Genomic DNA, 25333 nt, shown 5'->3' with positions numbered 1-25333 from the left:
TTTAATCGGATGTTGTACTCAAACAAAACTTCAGTTTGGCAAACCAAAAATGTGATGTTGCCAGCATCCAGATACAAAGAGCTAGTATAAAGTAGTGATGTGATACATTCTGCATTTAGAAATATTTGCACTGAAAGTGTCTGAGTTACCTCTTCTCATTTCTCTTCCAGGTGTTTTATTCCAAACATCTATGCTGCTTTGTTCACTGCAGCTCTTGTTCCTTTGATGTGCCTCGTGGTGGTGTTTGTGGTGTTCATCCATGCCTACCAGGTGAAGCCACAGTGGAAAGCATATGATGATGTCTTCAGAGGAAGGACAAATGCTGCAGGTTTGAAAGGAACTATATTTGTACTTTGGAGATGGAAACGCTTTAATGGTGGGAAAATGTCACTGAATTTTTTTTATCAAAAAGAGGGAAGTTCAGCTCAGCTTTCAGCTCTGAAGCCACAAGTTAAGCTATAGCTCTCCAGTTTCTCCTGCTTCTTGGTACCTCTGATGTCTCTCTTTCTTCAGGGCTCTGTAGGTTTTATTGCTCATTCCAATTTTGTCCTTAAGATATTGATATCCAAGTAAATGAGTCACAGCCTTGGGAGCCACTTCCCAAGCTTTCATTAAGTGAAGCAATAATAACTTGTGTTCTACCTGTGAAATCTGTTCATTTCTCTCTGATTCTGAGACTTCTGCACAGTCTAACAAACCTCCACAGTGCTCATGAGTGTGCCTGCAGAGCTCTGGTTGTGCTGACAGATGTTTAAAAACATGTAATCAGACAGCTACATGAGTGGCTACACATGTCTGGTTACTTAAGAGTGCAAGTCTTTCTAGTTCAAATTGGCTTTCACTACAGCTCATTTTTTCCCTTTGAATCATACCTAACAGAGGTTTTTATGATCTGATTCTTTTTATTATTGTTTTTAGATTAGAGTCTCTCAAGAATTTTCTTAACGAGAAGCAATAGCCACACACCTACATACAGAAAACGCTCTGTAAAATGTTATGTGAGTGACTGGGATATTAGGGAGCAGCTTAATAGCTGGGAGTAGAGGATCCCTTTTGGGCCAATGAGGAACAGAAGTCGTCTTTTTTCTAAAGTTTTACAAGTCTAAAGTCAAATGAATGACAGTCTTAGAGGAATTCTTCACGTTTTAAGTGCTTGTCAAAGTTTAAGCAAGTAGCATATATGAGGTCTCTAGAATAGTGTCTAATACATTATTAGGGGCTCAATAGCTACAGGGTGTCACTCTAATGTAATGCAGTTCTAGTTCCTGAACTTGATCAGTTAATATGTGAAAGGATTTTCCTTGTAGTATAAAGAAAAGACACTCGTTTGTATTACTTTGTGGGATAGTTTGTAGGATAGCAGTATCTAGCCATCTCTTTTCTAATACTTTCTCATTTAGCATGCAATCATTGTGTTGGCAGAATTTTCTTTTTTTTCTGAGACAGGGTCTCACTCTGTCACCCAGCCTGGAGTGCAGTGGCACGATCTTGGCTCACAGCAGCCTCTGCCTGTAAGATTCAAGCAATTCTCCTTCCTCAGCCACGTGAGTAGCTGGGACTATATGCATGTGCCACCATGCCTGGCCAACTTTTGTATTTTCAGTAGAGACGGGGTTTCACCACATTGCCCAGGCTGGTCTTGAACTCCTGAGCTCAAGTGATCCACCTGCTTTAGCCTCCCAAAGTGCTAGGATTACAGGCGTGAGCCACCATGCCCAGCCAAGGAATATTGTTTAAGGTTATGATTAATCTTAACTCCTTTAATAAAAACTATTCAATGTATAAATTCTACTTTTACATGGGACACAGAATTTATCTAGAAGCTACACTAGTTTTTTCAGTTTTAATACTCTTTATTTTTTAAATTACTTTTTAAAAAATGTAACTTCTTTCTTTTTACATTTATTTTAGGTTGAGAGGTACATGTGCATGTTTATTATGTAGATAAATCTCATGTCACCTCATGGGGGTTTGGTGTACAGATTATTTCACCACCCAGGTAATAAGCATAGTATCCAATAGGTAGTTTTTCAGTCCTCACCCTCCTCTTTCCCTCTACCCTCAGGTAGGCCCCAGTGTCTCCTATTCCTGTCTTTGTGTCTATATGTACTCAATATTTACTCCCAATTATAAGTGAGAACATGTGGTATTTGGTTTTCTGTTCCTTTGTTAGTTCACTTAGGATAACAGCCTCCAGCTCCATCTGTGTTGCTGCAAAGGAGATGATCTCGGTTTTTTATGACTGCATAGTATTCCATGGTGTATATGTACCACATTTTCTTTATCCAGTCTACCACTGATGGGTATTTAGGTTGATTTCATGTCGTTGCTATTGTGAATAGTGCTGTGATTAACATATGTGTGTGCATGTGTCTTCATGGTAGAACAATTTCTGTTCCTTTGGGTACATACCCAATAATGGGATTCCTGAGTCAAGTAGTAATTCTGCTTTGAGTTCTTTGAGAAATAGCCAAACTGCATTTCACAATGGCTGAACTAATTTACATTCCTACCAGCAGTGTATAAGCATTCCCTTTTTCTCTACAGCCTTGCCAGCATCTGTTATTTTTTAACTTTTTAATGATAACCATTCTGACTGGTGTGAAGTGGTATCTCATTGTGGTTTTGATTTGCATTTCTCTAATGATTAGCAATGTTGGGCATTTTCATATGCTTGTTGGCTTCTTCATGGCACATATGTCTTCTTTTGAAGTGTCTGTTCATGTATTTTCCCCACTTTTTAATGGGCTTGTTTGGTTTTTGCCTGTTAGTTTGTTTAGGTTCCTCATAGATTCTGGATATTAGACCATTGTGAGATGCATAGTTTGCAAAAATTTTCTCCCATTCTGTAGGTTGCCTGTTTACTCTGTTGATAATTTATTTTGCTGTGCAGGAGCTCTTTAGTTAATTAGGTCCCATTTCAGAAGCTATGCTTTTAATCAACTTGGGATTCATCTTATTAAAATGTACATTCTTTTGGGGGGAGAATGGTGGTTTGTTTTTTCCTCTAAGTGACAAGATTTGTTGTTTTATATATAATGTAAAAGTGCCAATGTTTGCATGTTTTCAATAATGCTAACGTAGGGGCTTAACATAGTGAGTTAATTCTTTGAATGCCTAAATCACCCCTGCACCTCTTGAATGTGCTTCATTACTGATATAGTAGAAAAAACAGGACCCTGATTATCAGACAAAGATAGCCCTCAAGCATTGAATATAAGGCAAAAGTTCTAGCACAGTTGTATCTTAATGAGGGAACCCTCTCTTGCAATAAAATGTGAATAGAAGCATTACCCTATTGTTGTGTTACAAATAAAAAAAGTATAATATTTCTAATTCCCCTATTCCTATGGCAATTCATTCTAATAGTCATTATACTTGGACTTGTGCAGCAGTTTTCTGATTAGTATCTCTGGTTCTACTCTTTTTCTTCTCCATTTCATTATCTCAGATGTCTACATTTTAAAAATATGAAGTGGATTTCCTCATTCTCCAGCATTTCAGTCAAAGTTTCTCTCATTGCCCCCCAAAAAAGTCCAGTCTCTTTAGCTTACAAGAGTTTCCACAGTCCGACCCAGGACCATCTTTCCATTCCCAAGTTAGTTACTATTATCCTGCATTCTGACATGCCAATCTATTTACTTTTTCCTAAATTTGCCTGATGTTGCCATCTTTGCTCATGTAAAGAAATCTTTACTTTGAGCTCCTCCTTATTAGTTGGTAAAACCCATGTGCTCAATAAGTGATATGGGAAAATGTAGATGAGTGAGAGACAGATGCAAGGAGCTTATCACCCTCCCATATTCTTTATTAGCTCTACAAAGCTTTCCAAAATAACTTCAGAATCTAAACAACAGTGATGTGCTTGACAATCACAAGTTAATTCTCCTGGACATCACTTTCCTTCTTTACAGAAATTCTAGAAACTTTCAATATTCTCCCTCTTTTGTGAAGCCTTAGGAATTGCCTCTTTACAGAATCACACCAAATAAGAATTACTCATTCCCTTCTCTATGCCTTTAAAGTACTTGTCCCTTTAGTCATTGTAGCACTTACCTTAGAATGGAGTGGTCACTTGTTTTGGTATGTGTGGTTGGTGGATTTCCTTAATAAATTATTAATTCCTTGAGGGCAGGAACCATTTAATATTCATCTGTGTATCCCCAGGGGCTTGCAGAGTGCTCAGTGGATAGCAGGAGCATAATTAATATTTATTAATTAAATGAATAAATTAATAATCATCAATGTACCACAAAATTATATAATTATAAAAATGGATACCCAAGCTAAAGATAGCATTAAAAAGAAGAGAAACTGTAATATTATCAAAGTAGAAATTAAATGATTTAATTCTCTGATCTGTTTGTAAATATTCCTCAAAAGTTATTATTATTAGGACTATTTTTATAAGAAATATTTTTTAAAGTTTTACCTCTATAATTCCCAAAACTACATGTTCAGCTTTGCCCTCAGCCTGATCTTTTGTGTTTTTATTTTCAACATACTATAGTATGTGCTATATTCAACTCATCTCTACTTGAATCCACTTAACTCAAATTCAAAATTTCTTTTTTTTTCTTTTCTAGATAATTCTTTTTTTTAAATTATACTTTAAGTTCTAGGATACATGTGCACAACGTGCAGGTTTGTTACATAGGTATATATGTGCCATGTTGGTTTGCTGCACCCATCAACTCTTCATTTACATTAGGTATTTCTTCTGTTTACCACGGAGCACTTGACACTCTGAATCTTTTTGCTAAAATTCTCTTGTGCTGACCTGTAAAATATCCAGTGAAGTTGGTACTGTAAATTCACGTTTTGCCCTCTGCCTTACTGTATATACAGAATAGCCAAAGAATAACATATAACAAAAGAATGTTAAAAATGCCATGAGCATCTCTATAGAACAGAAATCAAGCAGAAACACCAAATGTACTGGTAGACTAGGCCAAAACCATAGACCTGATATCTTCTGGGGTCCAGAAGCAGGTAGATGCAGGACGTTTTGTTAGGCTCAAAATCTTCCATGATTTCTGTAGAACTGAGCTCCAAGCTAATCACTCTTTGTGGATTAAATGTGCCTGACAACAGAAGCAACTTTGCATCACATTTGTTCACTGGTTATAATGAATACAAGTAACTATCACTTGCACCGTGTATTTTGAGTGACCTTTTTTTCCCAACATCCCTTAATTTCAAATAGAGTTCAGATAAACTCAGTGAAACCCAAAGGAACAGGGAGAACAAAGAATAAGTGCCTCATAAATGGAATACACTCAGTGCTATAGATGCCCACCGTCAACCCCTTCCCTCCCTGAGCATGGCCTGGGATAGGACAACTTGGCTTTTTGTGGCCCATTGACTGCCATGAACCAAATTGTTGAAGGTCAGTGGCTCCTAATGAGAATCACTTGCCTCCTCCTCCCTTCAGTGAGTGGATGTGCAGTGAGAATGAGTTATGATAAAGGTATGTCCCTGAACTAAATTTCAATATCTCAAACAGCGTTTTAAACAAAGCCTGTAATTTTCGGGCTTGGTTTTGATCTCTGGCAGCGATAAGCTTGTCTCTCTTTTTAGGCTCATTAGAATTTACTGACTCCTTTCTGATTCATGATCCAGTTCTTATATGAGGAATGATTCATGGATCAGGAGAGGAAAATTCATTTCAATCAAGAAAGGAAGTAGATGATTGCAGATCCCCTTCTTCTAAAAATCCCACACATAGGTTTCAATATGATATATGAAAATGGAAATGTGGCTCGATCCAGCTAGTCATGTAATGTGAACCTGAGGTATTTAGAATCTCCTGGTACTGTAATGGCCACATCTCTTACATGGGAGCATTATTTGAGGATGAATGCTTCCATTTCTTCAACCTTAGAGTGAACAACAACAGTAATATAAATCAATATTTTATTATTATTATAAAAATTATTGAAAACTTTTTTAGTGAATATTGTAAATGCTCATCCCTTACATCCTAAAGTTGAGTGCCTTTTTTACTCTTGTCATTTTTAAAATTTCAAATAGAGTAAAGGAAATGAAATCCAAAGGAAAAAGAGGGAAAGGAAAGAGCTCCTGGTAAATAAAATAAACTGTGTTTCAGTCTCCAAAGATGGCTGCCATCAGTTACTTTTCTCTTTTTATGTAAATGCTACTCCTCACATCAAAGGATGGAGACTACTTCTCATCCTTTTACATCTGGGCTGTCTTTGGACTTGCTTGGACCAATGTAATGTGATGGAAGTGATGCTTTTTCATAATGGGCCTAGACTTTAAGATGAATGGCAGTTTTAGATTCCTGCCTCTTGGAAGCCAGCCACCATCTAAGTTCAGTTACCCAGAGATCACCACGGTGGTAGAAACCCCAAGCTGGCCATGTGGAGCAGACATGTGCAAAGGCAGGCTCAGCCAGCCTCCAGTTGTGTCAGGCAAACCAGCTCCGATTCCAGACACGGACATGTGAGTGAAGAAGGCTTCTTGTAGGTTCCATCCCCAATGGACACCACACAGAGTTGAAAACCTGCCTAGCCCAGATTGCAGAATTGGGAGAAATAGTACATTATTTTAAGTCACTAAGTTTGGTGCTAGCTTATTATGAAGCAATCAGTAGCTGAAACATTCTGGTGTTTCAATATCCTCATTATTCTCACATCAAACTTGTAAGTATGTCATTGTCCTTTTAAATGTTACTGCTTGCAGAAACCTTCAGGATTTATAAATAAAAATGAAAAAATATGATATGTTTTTTTTTCCTAAAGCAGAATTGAGGCTTCTGCTAAAGTAAAGTAAAAGTGATCTTACCCAGTAACAGTACGTACTTGAATAGGATCCAGAATGACCAACATTACAGGTTTCACATGTCCTCGGCAGTTAGATGCCTGTTTGCAGTCTGCTCCAAGCTCCATTTCTGAAAATAACATTTTAAGAAAACAATGCCTTGGGGCCTAAGGAAAACCCTAGCTTCTCACTCGACCGTGAACAGACACTCCCACTCAAGCTTGAAAAAATCTTTGTGAAGCACAGTTCACTCTTCCCACATTTTGCCAATAGTGGTGGGGGAAATCCCGCATATTAAAAACACGTATATATGGATGCCCATTCTCTGCTTAGGTTTTTGATCTGTGTCCTCAAAGATTCATATCAGAAATCTCTCTGCCTGGAAGATGATGTGTAGTCATTCAGTGTTTGTTTTCTTCATTATTGTTTTTGAAAACACTTAGGATTTGATATTGCTCATGAAAAACTCCTAGAACAATAACATCAGGAGTTTCCTAAGGCTTTACACATCAACAAGAAAAGTAAAAAGGAAAATCACATTTTTGAGAGAAGGCTTAAATTTCTGTTGAAACACCCGATTTACTGATTTACACATGTAGCCAAAAAGGAAAAGGGGCTGACCACTTGTGGTAGACCTGGGCCTTTTTAGAACTCAGGTTTCCTGGATTTCTTACTTTAGTGAACTGCCTTTTACCAGCTTCAATTGGAGATGGATGAGGACAAAGGTAATCCCCAACTCAGGCTATTTCAGTACTAAACTATTATGTTTAATTGACATCTTTTTTCTAGGTGGACAGAGGGCATAGAGCATGGATATGGGACTGGGGTGAGAGAAAGAGTAAAGAGCTGGCACTGCATGTTAAGTGCAGGTGTGCATCTCCCTTTGCGCCTTGGTGGTCCACATCATGGTTATTGTCATCATCATCACTGCCACCCATTAAGATTCACCATTCATCATGCACTGTCCTAAGAATTTCACATATGTTATCTCAATTTAATATATATATATATGTACATAATATCTGTACATATTTATGGGGTACATGTGACATTTTGTAATATACATAGAATGTGTAATGATCATGTCAGGGTATTTGGGATGTCCATCACCTTGAATATTTATCATTTCAATGTGCTGGGATCATTTCAAGTTATCTCTTCTAGCTATTTTGAAATATACAATACGTGTTGTTAACTATAGTCAATTAGTTTGCTATCAAACATTTTATCTCAACTTTTACATGAAGCCTATGTATGTAGGTATGATTTCCTCTAGTCAGACAAGAAAATCAAGGAAATGAGAGGCTTAGAAACATTTTCACATTTACAAAGCTGTTAAATTGTAGGATTAGAATCACAGGTTGATTCACGAGCTCTCCAGAGCTGCCATTGTTGTTAACATCAATACTTCTGCTCTTACCATTTTGTTTTCTAAACTCTTCTTGGTAATAGTGACATGTAAGCATTAAATATTAAACTTAGAGAACCCTAATTTCATAAAAGTAGTATTAGACTTTACACCCAGCTCTGCCCCACCCTGCAAAAAAAAAAAAAAAAAACTTGAAGCGATCAGGGTTGGAAAATTACTCCTTCATCTTCTACTTAATCTTCTGATTTCCAAGAAAGATTGCTCCTCTTTATGGTACCAAAACATCCCTAGTTTTCCTCACTATTCTCATATGTAATGCAAGTATAATAATACTATTTAATTTTGTACAGTTGTGTGAAAGATAAAATTATAATTCATATAAATATTTAGTATAGTTCCTGAGACATACTAACTCAATATGTGTTAGTATTTTTATTAGTATAAGAACCCTTTCAATATGTAATTGGTGCAGAATGCAGTCAGATATGTAACTCCTTTCTTCTCTATACTTCATCAATATCTCTCAAATGTTCCCTTCCCTTTCTTCATGATTTTGCCTGGTATATTAGCTCAGGCTGCCATACAAAATAGACTGGGTGTCCTAAACAACAGATATTTATTTGTCACCGTTCCAGAGACTGCAAGTCCAAGATCAAGGCGTCAGCTGATTCAGGTCCTGGCGAGGCTTGCGTGGACATTTTGCTGTCTCCTCTCATGGATGAGCGAGAGCCCTCTCATGTCTCTTCTTATAAGGATACTAATTCCATCATGGGGGCTCCACCTTCATGAGATTATTACCTCCTGAAGGCCCCATCTCCAAATACCATTGCACTGGGAGTTAGGGCTTCAACATACAAATTTGGGGGATGGAGGAAACAATTCAGTCCATAGCACCTTGGTGATGTCTCCCATCATCTCATCCTTAGACTATTACAGCTGTCTTGAGACCAATATTGCTCAATTCTTGTCTATCCCCATTCCACACTGAAGCATTCTAAAAAGCAAAATTGACCATGTCATAAAATCATCTAATGACAATCATTAGACTATAGAATAAAAGGAAAAAATCAGGAGCTGGGCATAGTGACTCACGCCTGTAATCCCAGCACTCTGAGAGGCCGAGGCAGGTGGATCATCTGAGGTCAGGAGTTCGAGACCAGCCTGGCCAATATAGTGTGAAACACTGTCTCTACTAAAAATGCAAAAATTAGCTGGGCATGGTGGCAGATGCCTGTAATCCCAGCTACTCGGGAGGCTGAGGCAGGAGAATGTCTTGAACCCGGGAGGCAGAGGTTGCAGTGAGCCGAGATCATGCCATTGTACTCCAGCCTGAGCAACAAGAGTGAAACTCCATCTCAAAAATAAATAATAAAAATTTAAAAAATAAACGAAATATTCACTACTTCTCCACATAGTCTTTAATGTCCTAACCATACTTAACTAGTGCTGCCACCTAAAAGTGATATGACTTCTGATAAAACTCGACTTAAATAACACAGCTAAATTCACTCTTGCTTGCTGAGTTCATCACTTACGGTGATGAGAGAGGAGATGGAATAGAGTTGAAACTGATTTCCATCTTGATAGCCATGATAAATAGGCTTCAGTAAGGTGTTAGAGGAAGATATGCTAATGTGATACACACTTAAAGCCAATATCTGAGAGTATCAAAGTGATGTTTTTGTTTAGGTGCATTGCACACGCTTTCACCCTTAATGTGGCTGGCATCTCTTGTTGACGTGTGCATATCACTGCCATGCCATACAATGTTTGACCCAGAGAATTAATGAAACATTCCCATTGTTTATCAGTTTTGTATTCAGGCTAAGTAAGTTTCCTATCTATTTCCTTGCCATTGTTCTCCAAATTAATAATAAATTTTAATTTTCCTAGCACATCCTATTTTTTTTCTGAGACAGAGTCTTACTGTATTGCCCAGGATGGAATGCCATGGCACAATCATAGCTCCCTGCAGCTTCAATCTCCTAGGCTCAAGGGATACTCCCACCATGGACTCCCGAGTAGCCAGGACTATAAACACATGCTACCATGACCAGCTAATTTTTAAAATTTTTTTTACTTAAGAGCACTTTTTAAAAAATGGATGACCGAAGTCTTCCATTCAACTCTTGGCTAATGAAAATACAGTTACTGATTTTTTAAAATGTATCTCTCCATGATTTGTATTCAGAAAGAGTATATATAAAACTTGACTAGAGAGTAGAAAAAATTTTTGAGGCTGTTTTATCTTGGAATAAGTATGGCATTGAAAGCACTGTGTTTCTCTCTCGACCTCGTCTATGAGCCACCTCAGTTGGTATCAACATGGTGATACTGTAACACTCTATGGCTCTCTCCCAAGTTCTTACGTGTATTTCCATTCTTGATTTGCAGCTTTTTCCATGTATTATTTGTTGTTATTTTCATTATTTAAAGTTACCTCTAATTTATGATTCAGTGCCTACATAGTTCTTTAAGGAAATATATAGTCTACAATCCTTTGTATGATCATACTTTAATTACATTAATCAACTGGTACATTATTAAAGAGGAGATCTGGAAATAAAGGAAAATGGGTTTACTAGTACTAGAGAAACAGGAAGTAGGGAAAGGTAATTTGGGGAGTTAGCAATTGAATCATAAATTTCTTTAAAAATGAGTGGTTAGCCATCATTCTCAGCAAACTAATCGCAAGGACAGAAAACCAAACACCGCATGTTCTCACTCACAGATGGGAATTGAACAATGAGAACACTTGGACACAGGGAGGGGAACATCACACACGGGGGCCTGTTATGGGGTGGAGGGAGGGGGGAGGGATAGCATTAGGAGATATACCTAATGTAAATGACGAGTTAATGGGTGCAGCACACCAACATGGCACATGTATACATACGTAACAAACCTGAACGTTGTGCACATGTACCCTAGAACTTAAAGTATAATAATAAAAAGAAAAAAAATAGTGGTTAGCACAATACCCATGGTCTAATGCTATACTCAACAGTTTACATATTATAAAACTCAAGTGAATAGAAGAAAGTGACATTTTCACAATATGTTGTTTTGGTTTTTTTTTTTTTTTTTTTTTTTTTTCAGAGAAAAGTATACCATATTAAAGGTGAAGTGTGAATATCACTGGGCCAGAGGCAGTAACAAACTTTGATCCTCACAAAAGTACTCTCAGTTGCTTTATCATAACTGAAATAGCCTTCCTCATTAAGTATCACTTTCCTTGCAGTCAGTTGCTAAAGATCACTCCTCTAACTAATAAGATGTCAGAAGTGTTTTTGTTCTTCAAATATTTTGTACTTCAAGGCCACTATGTCCCTGCTTAATAATTTCTTTTGCGGGGTACAGTGACATGCACATATAGTCCCAGCTACTCAGACGGCTGAGGTGAGATGATCACTGGAGCCCAAGAGTTCAAGACTGTAGTGCATTGTGAGTGTGCTTGTGAATAGCCATTGCATTCTGGCTTGGGCAACATGAGAGAAATAAATATTGTTTAACAAAATAATTTTTCCTATTTTTGGATCTGTTTTTTTTGCTGATACCATCATTTTCCTATTCATGTTACTGTGGTTACCATTTCTTATGATCTTCTCCCTTCCTAGGCCACCATTTTTCTCTCCACATCTCTCTGAAGACACCATCTTTCTGTCCCCTTCTCCCGGTTTCTTACTCCTACTTGTTCTTCATCCTCATTGTAACCTCCCTTCCTTCCACCCTTAGTTGTTCTCGAAAAATACAATCTGGAACCTAAGATTGGAGCTGTTAAGGATATTTTCACCAGCTCCCCTGATTTCCTCACTAGCTTGGCTTCCTCCTTAAGAAATTTTGCCAATCACCCAACCTACAGAATAGGAGAAAAATTTTGCAACCCGCCCTTCTGTCAAAGGGCTAATATCCAGCATCTACAAAGAATTTAAACAAATTTACAAGAAAAAAACAAACAACCCCATAAAAAGTGGGCAAAGGATATGAACAGAGATTTCTTGAAAGAAGACATTTATGTAGCCAACAGGCACATGAAAAAATGCTCATCATCACTGGTCGTTAGAGAAATGCAAATCAAAACCACAATGAGATACCATCTCACGCCAGTTAGAATGGCAGTCATTAAAAAGTTAGGAAACAACAGGTGCTGGAGAGGATGTGGAGAAATAGGAACACTTTTACACTGCTGGTAGGAGTGTAAATTAGTTCAACCATTGTGGAAGACAGTGTGGCCATTCCTCAAGGATCTAGAACTAGAAATACCATTTGACCCAGTGATCCCATTACTGGGTATATACCCAAAGGATTGTAAGTCATGCTACTATGAAGACACATGCACACACACGTATGTTTATTGTGGCACTATTCACAATAGCAAAGACTTGGAACCAACCCAATGATAGACTGGATTAAGAAAATGTGGCACATATACACCATGGAATACTATGCAGCCATAAAAAAGGATGAGTTCATGTCCTTTGCAGGGACATGGATGAAGCTGGAAACCATCATTCTCAGCAAACTATCACAAGGACAGAAAAGCAAACACCACATGTTCTCACTCATAGGTGGGAATTGAACAATGAGAACACTTGGACACAGAGTGGGGAACATCACACACCAGGGCCTGTCATGAAGTGGAGGGCTGGGGGAGGGATAGCATTAGAAGAAATACCTAATGTAAATGACAAGTTGATGGGTGCAGCAAACCAACATGGCACATGTTTACCTATGTAACCTGCACGTTGTGCACATGTACCCTAGAACTTAAAGTACGTTTAAAAATATGTATATATATATATATATATACACACACACACATATATATAGAAAAAAAGAAATATTGCCAATCACCAACCCACTCTATGCCACACAGTTCTCTGTTATCAGCCAATTAGTGCTACTCTGTAATGGATACTCATTTATTATAAGTACTCTTAACTAAGCCATCTCTGCTTCTGAGACATCCTTTGGATTATTTTTAATTGCTAAGTCTTAAGCGATCTTTGAAACAGATTCTACTGCCCTGAAGTCTGTGTTTTATACATTCTATCCTCACTGTCTAGTCAAGACATGAAAACAACATGGTGTTATCTCACACAACTTTCCTTATGTTCTCTGATCATTTCTCTTTGCCGTCTCTCTTCTTTGCCATTTTTCGTTTCATCTTAGATGAGAAAGTAAGTAGCTCATTCTCACCAAAGCCAGCTCTCCCATTGTGCCTTTCATCTATTTTTCCTACTCTTGGAACTTGTTTCATTGAATTTTCCACAACTGCCTCACATCTTAAATATTTCTCCCGTAGGTCTTTCTTGTCCATCTAGAAATACGTATCACTTTACACTGCCTAGAAGAGCTTACTCGTAATGCTGCTACTTTATCAAATTACTGCCCTGCCTCTCCTCTTTCTTTTACCAACAACTACTCTTGAAGAGTAGTTCAATACAAGTTGCCTGTTCTCATCACCTTCTGTTCACTGTTAAGCCTTCAGAGTACCTTGCTTATTCTCTTTCATTCATCACTCATAACGTTGGACACCAAATCCACTGACCACTCTTCTCATCTGCATATCCTTCAATTCTTCTGTAGAAATCAGTACTGATAACCAGCCTTCCTTGAAAAGTCCATCTCTCTTGGTTTTCACGACAGCCTATTCTTTTTACAAGTATTTTCCTGCTAACTCCCAGGTCATAGCCCTTTCTTCTTATGCCTGAAAACTCTGAAGTATATGTATTTTCCAGGAATTGCCTTTGCATTTTTTATATCATAGTGATAATTTTCAAATCTATCAACTTGAGCCTAACTTGTCTCTCCACATATAAGCTCACATTTTCAAATGTCTTTTGGATACATTCGCTTGGGTTTCTCTCTGATCGCTTGTCCTCGAGATGTACAGACATTGTCATCAACTTTTGCTCCTCTGCCTTATCCTAATTGCTCTGATCTCAGTGTTATTCTTTCACTCCTTTCTTTTCTTCTTCCTCTTGATACTTTTTCTGGTTTTCCTAACCTAAAAGCTAGGGTAATTTCTTTCACTTCATAGTCATACTCTCAGATGAGTGGCTGTCAAAACTAACTGATCATCAAAATTGCTTATGCTTTCAGAAATTATGGTTTGATGAGTCTCACTATAGACTTACTAAATTAGAATCTCTGGTGATGAAGACCCACAATCTGTATATTTTTAAGCTCTCTTACTCTTTTCTGATTTGAGGGTACTACTAGAGATTCTATCTCTACATTTCTGTGCCTACCCCTTCATTACATTGCAGGGGCCACTCCTGTGCCATTCCCCTACCTCAGGCCTTCATTACTGAGACCACAGCAATCCTTCCCTGACTGGTGTCCCTGCCTCTAGCATTCTCTCCACCAACCTATTTTCTTTCCTATGAGTTTAAACTATGTGAATATGCCACACCTCTTCTCCAACATTTAAAATGGCACTCCATTTTTCAGTAAAGTAATTATGTGTTGTTTAACCTGGCCCTCAATATTCCTTCATGACCTAGTGCTACAAACGTCTCGTTACTCACCTTTATGGGGACCTTTAACACCAGCCAAAAGGAACAACTTACCCTAATTTATGTATTTGCTTTTTGCCTCTCTTTATGCTGCTGTCACTGCCTTTGCCTCAATATTTGCACGTTCAAATATGGCCCATCTTCATGGCCCAGCCAAAATTCCTTCTTCTTCCCCCAAAGTTCCCTGATAATCATCAGTAGGAAGAACCTCTTGTTTTCCCTGAATTTTTATGTAACTTTTATAAATCTCTCTTATAATACTTATCTCCTACCTTTCCTTATAGGGTATATATAAATATATATATATAATATGCACAACTATATAATCTTTTTTTTGTTGTTTTTTGTTTTTTGAGATGGAGTCTCACTCTGTCACCCAGGCTGGAGTACAGAGCACTCGACTTGATCTTGGCTCACTACAACCTCCGCCTCCCGAGTTCAAGTGATTCTCCTGCCTCAGCCTCCCAAGTAGCTGGGACTGCAGGCATGCACCATCATGCCCGGCTAATTTTTTTTTTTTTTTTTTTATGGTAGAGATGATGTTTCACCATGTTGACAAGGCTTGTCTTGCACTCCTGACCTGCGGTGATCCACCTGCCTCGGCCTCCCGAAGTGAATGTATATAATCATTGAGAGCAGATCCAGATATAATTCAACTTTTTATCTATCACATTTTATCTAATACATTTTGGTGCTAAAGAAATATATTTCTTGAATAACAAACAGCAGCCAAAGTTTATCTGGAACTGTTCAAAGTGTTCCACTTTTCAACCACTAAATCCTCACAATCCACAAAACCTTATTTGGGAGGCACTAATAGTATATTCAATTTACAGATGAGGAAATTGAGGCTCAGAGCAGTTAAGTAACTAATACAAGGTCACACAGCTAGTGAAGGCCCTCAAGTAGCCTGGTTCCAGAGTCCATGCTTGTAATCATTCTGCCCTTTTTTGTGAATAATTTCCACCCAGTCATATTTTTTAAGCTCAGTGCATTTTTTAACGTTTAATTGGCTGAGGGCTCATATTCAAAAGAGATCTTTTTCTTTTAGTTGAATTTGACAGAAGCAAGCTTTAAATTTTATCATAAACAGCCTTCAAGCAAGCAAATAATGTGATTTACAATTAGGATTCATCGACTTCAAGGAGGAAGTAGAAATTTGCTTATAGGAAAGATTTAAACGTGTTGCATAGTTACATAAAGCTCTGTTGTACAATTTTATAAAGACTGTAAATCAGAATACTTATAAATTAATAAGTAATTGAAATGAACATTATTTGATTCTTATACCCATTTAATTATACAATCTCTAAGACATGTGATTTCCTTCTCCCCATCTTTTTCCCCCAATGCCAGAGTATTTGTAAATAAATATTTAATCCATGGTATATTAAAGCTGCTTTGCTACCATGAAAAAAAAAAGGTTTTTTACAAACATCTTTCCCAAACTTTGTAACTGGACAAACTCCACCAGGTAAAAAAATAAGTGGATGGAAACAAAACAAGAATGTAGCAGGATCTGCCTAGCTTATTAAACATGAAATTGAACAGTGGAAATAGCTCCATTTTGGAAGCTTAGGAAGCATAGTTACCAAAAAACTGTATGGCTGCTCATTCATTAGTCTTAAACTATTAATGTCAAACTCATAGTACCCAGAGTTAAATAAGATTCTAATGCTCCTACTCTTAAAAAGAAAAATGGAAGCGTGTAGTTATGAGCCTGGGGCAAAAAGAAGCTATAATATCTACCATACATTTGCTAATAATATCAGACACACCTGTGAACCAGTTTAACCATTAACAATTTAAACTCTACATTTAAAAAAGAGAAAAAAATCCTAGAATTAAAATATCACAGAAATTAAGGTCTACATGTAATATTGACAAGCAAATCCAGAAATAAAATTTGGTAGTCTATCATTGGGCACAAATCACTTTGATCAAATTACTTTGATCACTAATATACAAGTATTAGACAGCCTCTTTCTCCCTAGAGTATATGCATAGCATTCAATCCGGGAATTGCCTTTTTTTTCCTGAACACCATTGTTTCCCTTTTTTTTCTCTGTAAGGGCTTGGTCCAATGTTGCTAGTAAGAATGAGCAATAAGATATTAGTTCACTCCTTTATGCATTAAAATCCCTGCCACACCTGTGGGTATTGTGCCATTGTTTAAATGGGTGATAATAAAAAGCCTTTATATAACACAGATATCAAAGAGTTTTGTGGTCAGTCATTGTTGTACATACCTAAAAACAGCTCTGTGTGAGTTTTGTATCCATTTGCTTAATTAAAAATATAATTATTTAACAACAGAGAGTAAGTAATACACATACAGCTGTTGGGAAATACCATTATTTCTAAGACAAGACAATACTTTGATAATCTTATAGCTGCTGGGAAAACAGATGCAGTTAATCACATTGATAGAGAGTCAAAGGATTTAACTCAAGTAGACCTTTCAGAATAGTGATATGGCAAGGGAAGTAAAAGAAAATCAAATCAAATTTTAAATTTGTATTACAGTTTTGTCTGTGATGGTTATAGAACCAAATTAAAGAAACAAAGGCAGCTTTGAGGTATGTTGGCATTTATCCAGATTGAGGGTCTACCAGAAAATAGTTCTGGGAACTGACATTTATGACAACTATTAAAATATTTTCTTGCACAGTTAGGGTTATCTTTAGGGTTAATTTTCCTAAGACATCATGCCATATTTGACTCAAGATTTCAGCATTGAATTTGAGCCTATTAACTCTTAATGAGTGCTTACTGATGTCTTATCAAGCTATCTGTAAAAGATAACTCACTATTCATGGCCAAATACATAGTCATCTAATGTCCAAAAATTATGAGACCATCTAGCCAGATTCAAAATACAGACATAGGCAGGTTTAAAGATGAATTGTACATTTTCATTGTATTACAAAGTTAAGTGTGTTGGAAAATTGCTGTTAGCTGCCTGAGCATGCCTGTAGCTGAGTTTTGAGCTCCTTAATGGCTGAGTAACTGGTAATGTAGTTAGAAAACTAGGTTAAGCCAGTCTTCAGTCATTAGTTGGCTGACTTCATATTTGTTTTAGAACTCTAATCTTCTAAGAACTTGTTTTCATAATTCCACCTTATGAAACATTTATGAAATGTGTAGAAAATTACTACGATAGCTGTAAACCCAAATGATAATTCTCTTTCCCATAGTTTCAATAAATTTTTTCTTCACTAGAAGAAAACAGAGCACTTAACCTTTTCCTTAAGAATCACAGATCTATTTGATCCTCCCTCAGCAAAATATTATCTGGCACTTTTGAAGTACATGGTTCAAATAGCATTACTCTAATAATAGTTCTTGCGAGGTCTGTGTGGGTATGTCTCATCTAACTTGGTTATTCTCCTTAGATTCAAAATTATAGCCTGCAAATTGAAAATTATATATAGCTTTTGCAAGGCAAGACCATAATTCTAGGCTTGTACCATTTTTTTTCAACCCCAATAAATCACATTCAAAGTAGACCTGACACTGGACTGTCTTTTAGCATCCAGGAGAGCCCTAAGTCAGCTGTTGACAAAGTACTGCATTTTAAGTTCCCAGAAAACCTTGAGACTCCACTGAGAATTTGCTCACATTCTCCTCTTTAACCCTGGAAAATATACTCTAGGCCAATACTGATTCACTTCTCTGCCTGCAGATCCAGTATGTCACCTGCACAGATCTTTCCAAATCATGCTTATATCCTTCACATATCAGTAAGGGTCAGGGTAAATCCATATCAGAAGGTAGTCGGTGGAAGCCTCCACTATGGTTATGTTTACTGTTCCTACCTTTACCTCTAAAGTACAAGCTACTTAAATTACCTTCTAAAGCAAAAGTTTAAAAATTGTGGGTCACACAGTACATTGATGAGTCCCACTGCCAACATATTTTACATGGAATGGGATGGGATGGGAGAGAGTAGAGTGGATAGGATAGGATAGGACAGGACAGGACAGGACAGGACAGGACAGGACAGGACAGATCAAAGTGTGTCATACATTAACTTGGGTTTCATAAAAGTTTTCTTTCAAGATTGTGTAGTTCTCATGTAAAATGCATTTCTCACTGTGGTTTGTGGTCAGAGTTTGAAAGTCAGTATTATACAGTAAATTTGACTCCTCAATGGCCCTGGAATTGACATATGTCTATGGAAATCCTAGATAAGGTGGATTGTTTCTGGGAAGCATTCAATGCTTCCATCACACTTTCTCTCCCTCCCTCTCTTTTTCCCTCCCATTAAGAAACAATCCCATTGAAGTGTCTCTATGGGAATGTTACTCATAGGCAGCTTTGTTTACAAGCCACAAACTCAAATTTTTTATCAAGCCCCTGCAGCCCGAAAGCAATTCTCTCCCTGCTGTGACATCCACATTTCTCTCTGCACCTTCCCTACTCTTTAAATAAAGAGTGAAGGAGATAGTGGGGGTATGAATTCTTGTCAATTTTACTTTTAACTGTAGCATGTCTTCTTAGCCAGTCCCATAAGGCCTTTTTTTAATTCATTAAACTAGAATCAGAAATTGTCTTTCTGAATTCATTAAACTAGTGCTTGAGAATTATCTCAATGCTTTTGTGAGCTCACATTCTAGGAGAGTATTAAACAATTAAAAAATATGTAAATTGTGTTAGGATTCTCCATAGAAACAGAACCAACAAGAGATCACCTGCAGATTGGAAACTGAAGAAGCTGGTGGTGTATTTCAAAAGCCTGAGAGGCAGAGGTGAATGGTGTAGATTTCAGTTTTTGTTTGAAGGCCTGAAAACCGGGAATGCTAAGGAAAGAAGAACGAATGTTCCAGCTCAAGCAGTCAAGCAGAAGAAAGGTGAAGCTAACCTTCCTCCACCTTTTTGGTTCTATTGAGGCCCTCAAGGTGTTGGGTGATGCCCACTTACATCAGGGAGGGCCATCTGCTTACCCAGTCTGCGAATTCAAATGCAAATCTCTTTTGGAAACACTCTCACAGACACACTCAGAAATAATGTCTAATCAGATATCTGGGCTTCCTTTAGCCCAGTCAAGTTGACCCATAAAATTAACCATCACATAAATCATATAGTAAGTTAGATGTCAATAAGTGCTATGAAGAAACTAAGTCAGAAAAGAGAGAGTGGGAGGGAAAATAGAAGATGCTGAGAGGTCTTTTTTTTTTTTTTTTTTTTAGATAGAGTCTTGCTCTGTAGCCCAGGCTGGAGTGCAAATGGCACAATCTCAGCTCACTGCAACCTCTGCCTCCCAGGTTCAAGCGATTTCCTTCCTGAGCCTCCCGAATAGCTGGGATTACAGGTGCCTGCCACCATGCCCGGCTAATTTTTGTACTTTTTAGTAGAGATGGGATTTCACCATGTTGGCCAAGTTGGTCTTGAACTCCTGACCTCAGGTGATCCACCCACCTCAGCCTCCTAAAGTGCTGGGATCACAGGTGTGAGCCACCACACCCGGCCCAAGAGGTCCATTTTAAGTTGGTTAGTCAGGAAGTTTTTGGTGACAGTTTGAATGTGATAGAACTTCAGTTCTGCATGCTGAAAACAATCCTCCTCGAAGTCTAGGCTCGCACCTGATTACATCAGGATAAACAGAAGGGTTCTATAGCCGAACAAGTATAGGAGATTCTGGTATATATATAAAAAGCTTAAACATGTTTCTTTACTATGTGATATTTTAGAACTTCAAATCTACAGAGGAAGAAATAGAATGAGACAAGATGAGAAGCAGCAAGGTAATAGGAATGGAGGGAAACTTAGGGGTGGAGTAAGAAAAATAAAGTTGGAAAACTATAGAAGATGAGAGATGAAGTCAATTAAATAGGGCCATTGTTGCTTTTTGAAAAATACTACCCATATCAGAACAACACAAGCAACAATTGCAGAGTATCTATAGCCGTGTGCTCTTTTCCTAACGTGACTAAACTGATGGTGGTGAGAATGAGGATGATAGTAGCTGGTGCTTATTGAACATGTGCCTTATGCCCAGCCTTGTGCTGAGTGCTTTGTGTGCATGGTTTCCCTCGCTGGAGTGCAGATCCACACAGGTAGAGGCTGCCTCTGCCTTGGCTCATCTCTTTACTTCCAGCACTTAGCACAGTAGGTGTTCAATAGGAACATGGAATTTGTCTTATCAGCATTAACTAATACTTACCAAATTGATGCATGAATTATTAAAATTTCTACAATTATCCTTTATTTTTTATCAGGAATTACAGCACAGAGAAGTTAAGGAGTTTGGCTGAGGCCCACCCAACAGGCTCAAAAGTGATAGAATTGGAAGCCAGATGCAGATCTATCTATCCCTCGAGTTCATCCTCATTCAGAATATTGCCACAGAGCATTTATTTTCCTCCATGGATCATATCTTAAAGGACTAGTGTACCTTAGACCCACTGCTGCAAAGCAAATTAATTTTTCCCTGAAGTGCATTCTCTTCATTCTTATACTTTCAAAGTCCAGGGCTTCTCTAAAAAGAAATTCAAGCTTTCAGATGAAAAGAGCAGCAGTAAAAAGCAGGGTCATATCAACAAGTCGCATCAACAATTCTTTTATTGAACAAACATTAAGTGACTTACTTATGCCAGACCATGTGCTAGGCACTGGGAATGTAAAGATAAATAAAGTAGACTGAGTTAGTGCACTTAATAACCTCTAATGAAAGAGATATACATGTAACAAGTAATGACAAAGAGCTACAGGCATGAAGAAATACAGTGTGCTCAGGGTGTCTGGAAGACTAGAGAGCATTCACTGGGAAGTAGGCAGGGACTGGTGGTTTGGTTTATCTTTTATGATATGGGAGGCAGTTAAAGGATTTTTAGGCTTTAAATGGCATGATCATATATGAAAATACATATAAACATGAACTTTTATATATACATACGTGTGTATCATGTGTATACATACATAACTTTTTTTTTGAGACAGAGTCTCACTCTGTCACCCAGGCTGGAGTGCAGTGGTGCAATCTCTGCTCACTGCAACCTCAGCCTCCCGGGTTCAAGCAATTCTCCTGCCTCAGCCTCCCGAGTAGCTGGGATTACAGGCGTGCACCACCACACCCAGCTAGTTTTTGTATTTTTAGTAGAGATGGGGTTTCACCATGTTGGCCAGAATGGTCTCAAGCTCCTGGCCTCCAGTGATCTGCTGGCCTCCGCCTTCCAAAGTGCTGGGATTATAGGCATGAGCCACTGCACCCAGCCATAATTTTTTAAAAGATGTTTCTCTGGGCTGGGCACAGTGGCTCACGCATGTAAACCCAGCACTTTGGGAGGCTGAGGCGGGCGGATCACCTGAGGTCAGGAGTTTGAGACCAGCCTGACCAACATGATAAAACCCCATCTCTACTAAAAACACAAAAATTAGCTGGGCGTGGTGGTGGGCACCTGTAATCCCAGCTACTCGGGAGACTGAGGCAGGAGAATTGCTTGAACCCGGGAGGCAGATGTTGCAGTGAGCAAAGATCATGTCACTGCACTCCAGCCTAGGCAACAGAGTGAGAGTCCATCTATGTAAAAAAAAAAAAAAAGAAAAAAAAGGGATGTTTCTCTGGCCATAATAGGAGTAGAGGAGTAGGAGGGATGAATTGGAACAGACAGCTCTACCTACAAAGCTGTCAAAATAGGCTCACTAAAAGAGATGAATTCCTCAGGAAAGACAGTGTTCTAGGAAGGATTGTAGAGGACAAATTTCAGAGCAACTTAGAAGATAAAATAGACAAAATATGTTGACTAATTTGATGCAGCATATGAAGGAAAATGGGGCATCAGGGTAAATCTGTGCGAATGGTGATACCAGCACTCAGGAGGAGGAAAAAGTGTGATGAGAAGAGGGATACTAAATTCAGCTGTGGAGGAACTCTGAAGTGGTTTGGGGATCTCCAGGCCTGGAGCTTAAGAGAAGTGAAGATGCAGATTCAGAAAGAGTTGGCCCTAATGTGCTTGGAGGAAGGTAACATGGAGATTATGAATTTAGGAAGGATATCTTAATAAAATGAAGAACCTGGCACATAATAAGTGTTGATACAGTCTAGCCTGCTGCAACAAATATTTGCAACCGTATCTGGAGACAGAGGCCAAAGGACTTAGAGTGAGTTTCTTATTATCTGAATGGGTTTTCAAGAGCTCTTTTGGAAGTGAGTTGGAGAACTACTGAAAAGAAAAGGAAATTCTAAAATTAGATCTGAGTATAGAACTAATGACCAAGGGTTAGGAATGCCAGCTACCCAAATGAGGTGGAGGGTGTTTCTTTGAACAATTTGCAAACCCAGTATTTTTTTTTTTTTTACACGGGGTCTCACTCTGTCACCCAGGCTGGAGTGCAGTGGCACAGTCAGCTCACTGAAACCTCCACCTCCCAGGCTCAAGAGAGCCTCCTACTTCAGCCTCCTGAGTAGCTGAGACTACAGGCATGCGCTTCCACACTTGGCTAATTTTTATAGTTTTTGTAAAGACAGGGTTTTGCCATGTTGCCTAGGCTGACCCCAATCTTTAACTTTGTTGTTCACTCTCCCATGCACAGTATCCTCATGATTATTTGGCAGTTCTGTGAAATATGTGCCTTATTGTCTTCCTGTATGACCCTCAGTTTATTTGCTGAGAACAGTGGTGGCTGACTGCTGCGGAACTGGTGTTAATCCTTGTCAGGAAACCTCAAGGACACCAATATTTTCTCACCAAGAAAATATTCAGATCATGGAAACATCCTTGTCTCTAAGTATCTGTGAATTTCAGAATAAAGACCTATATTTTAGAAATAAAGCTCTTTGATACCCTTTTGTTTCCATTTATCTTTCTAATTTAAAAATAATGTGTGCCTACTGTTGGAAATAGATCCATTAGTATTTTTTTATGTAATTTTTTTTTTTTTTTGAAATAGAGTTTCACTCTTGTTGCCCAGCCTGGAATGCAATGGTGCGATCTTGGCTCATTGCAACCTCCGCCTCCCAGGTTCGTGTGATGCTCCTGCCTTAGCCTCCTAGGTAGCCACCATGCCTGGCTGATTTTTGTATTTTTAATAGAGATAGGGTTTCACCACATTGACCAGGCTCATCTGAAACTCCTGACCTCAGGTGATACCCCCGCCTCAGCCTCCCAAAGTGCTGGAATTACAGGCGTGAGCCACTGTACTTGGCCGATATCTTAAATCCACATTTTTTCACAGTTGTGTTCCATGTTTTACATTGATGGGTTTGTTTTAGTAGCACATTCCAAATTGTTAGAATCAGAAGGTCAGTGAGGTAAAATTAAAACAAGTACTTTGGAAGATTGTAAACATAGAATAAATTCCAGCTTCATGTAAATGGAATGTGATTTCCATAATAAAGCCATTATTGTTGCCACTGGTGCATAGCAATAAAGCCAAGGCTGCAATTACAAAGAAAACAGATAATACAACACCATACTTTCTTTAAAAATGGCAGTTAAATTCATGGAAATAATATTTTTCACTAAAAATAAAGAGATGTGATGTAATCTTAATGGAATCTACTGACTCCCATGAGTAGACTTTCTTAATGATAGTAGCACTAATTGACATATCTACTTGCTGGTTTGTTGTTTGTTGTTGTTGTTTGTTTTGTTTTCTTTGCCTTTCCAGAAGTAATTTCTTTCACTAAAACCTTTTCAAACTATTTTGGTTTTCACATTCGTGACTCCTTGTTAATTTAAGTATGTAAATTAAGTATTGTGATGATTTGATTTTTTTTTTCTCGCTGCAGTGGAACTTCATCTTGACACAGCCTGAGTTACATGGCATAGTCTTTTTTCTTTTTTCTTAATTGTAGTAAAATATACATAACAAAATTTAACATCTTAAACCATTTTAAGTGTACACTTCAATGTCACATAAGTACAATGACAATGTTTTGCAACTGTCATCACTATCCATGTTTCCAGAACTTTTTCATCACTCCAAACAGCAACTCTATATCCATTAAACAATAACTCACTATTCTGCACTCCTCCCAGCCCCTGGTAACTTCTGTTCTACTTTCTGCCTCTGAATTTGCCTATTCTAGGCACCTCATGTAAATGGAATTGTTATTTGTCCTTTCACATCTGGCTTGTTTCACGTAACATTTTCAAGGGTCATCCATGGTGTAGCATATATTATAATTTTATTCCTTTTTAAGCTTCAGTATCTCAGTCTGTTTAGGCTATTACAGAATACCCTAGACCAGGTAGCTTACAAACAGCAAAAATGTATTTTTTACAGTTCTGGAGGCAGAGAAATCCAAGATCAAGGTGCCAGCAGATTCAGTGTCTGGCAAGGGCCCAGATTTCTGGTCCATAGATGATAACTTCTTGTTGTGTCCTCACATGGTGGAAGGGGTAGGACAGCACCCTGGGGCCTCATTTATAGGTGCACTAATCCCATTCATGAGGGCTCTACTCTCACAACCTAATCACCTCCAAGCAGTCCAACCTTCTAATTTTATCATTGGTGATTAGGTTTCAATATATAAAGTTTGGGGGACACAAGCATTCAGAACATGGCACTGAGTAATATCACATTATATGCAAATAGTATATTTTATTTATCTGTTCATCTGTTGATGGACATTTGGGTTGTTTCCACCTTTTGGCTATTGTGATACTGCCATGAATATTGGTGTGCAAATATCCATTTGAGTACCTGTGCCTTC

The 25333-nt window shown here is 38.1% G+C and overlaps 1 protein-coding gene and 1 long non-coding RNA gene across 2 annotated transcripts in view; both read left to right on the top strand.

Annotated features, from left to right (window-relative positions):
• ADGRV1 (adhesion G protein-coupled receptor V1) overlaps positions 1 to 25333 on the top strand; it is a 597511-nt gene that overhangs the window by 504568 nt on the left and 67610 nt on the right. Inside the window, exon 86 of the mRNA XM_032156840.2 lies at positions 171 to 328. Within this exon, the coding sequence (XP_032012731.1) occupies positions 171 to 328 (158 nt within the window). The remainder of the gene's footprint in view (positions 1 to 170; positions 329 to 25333) is intronic.
• On the top strand, positions 19435 to 21072 carry LOC131383798 (uncharacterized). Its single transcript, XR_009214101.1, has 3 exons — positions 19435 to 19526; positions 20367 to 20420; positions 20895 to 21072. It is a non-coding gene; the product is annotated as an uncharacterized LOC131383798 (long non-coding RNA).

Source organism: Hylobates moloch, unplaced genomic scaffold, assembly GCF_009828535.3.
Source record: "Hylobates moloch isolate HMO894 unplaced genomic scaffold, HMol_V3 SCAFFOLD_6, whole genome shotgun sequence".
Lineage (NCBI taxonomy): Eukaryota > Metazoa > Chordata > Mammalia > Primates > Hylobatidae > Hylobates > Hylobates moloch.
This window is presented reverse-complemented; position numbering and strand designations above follow the sequence as displayed.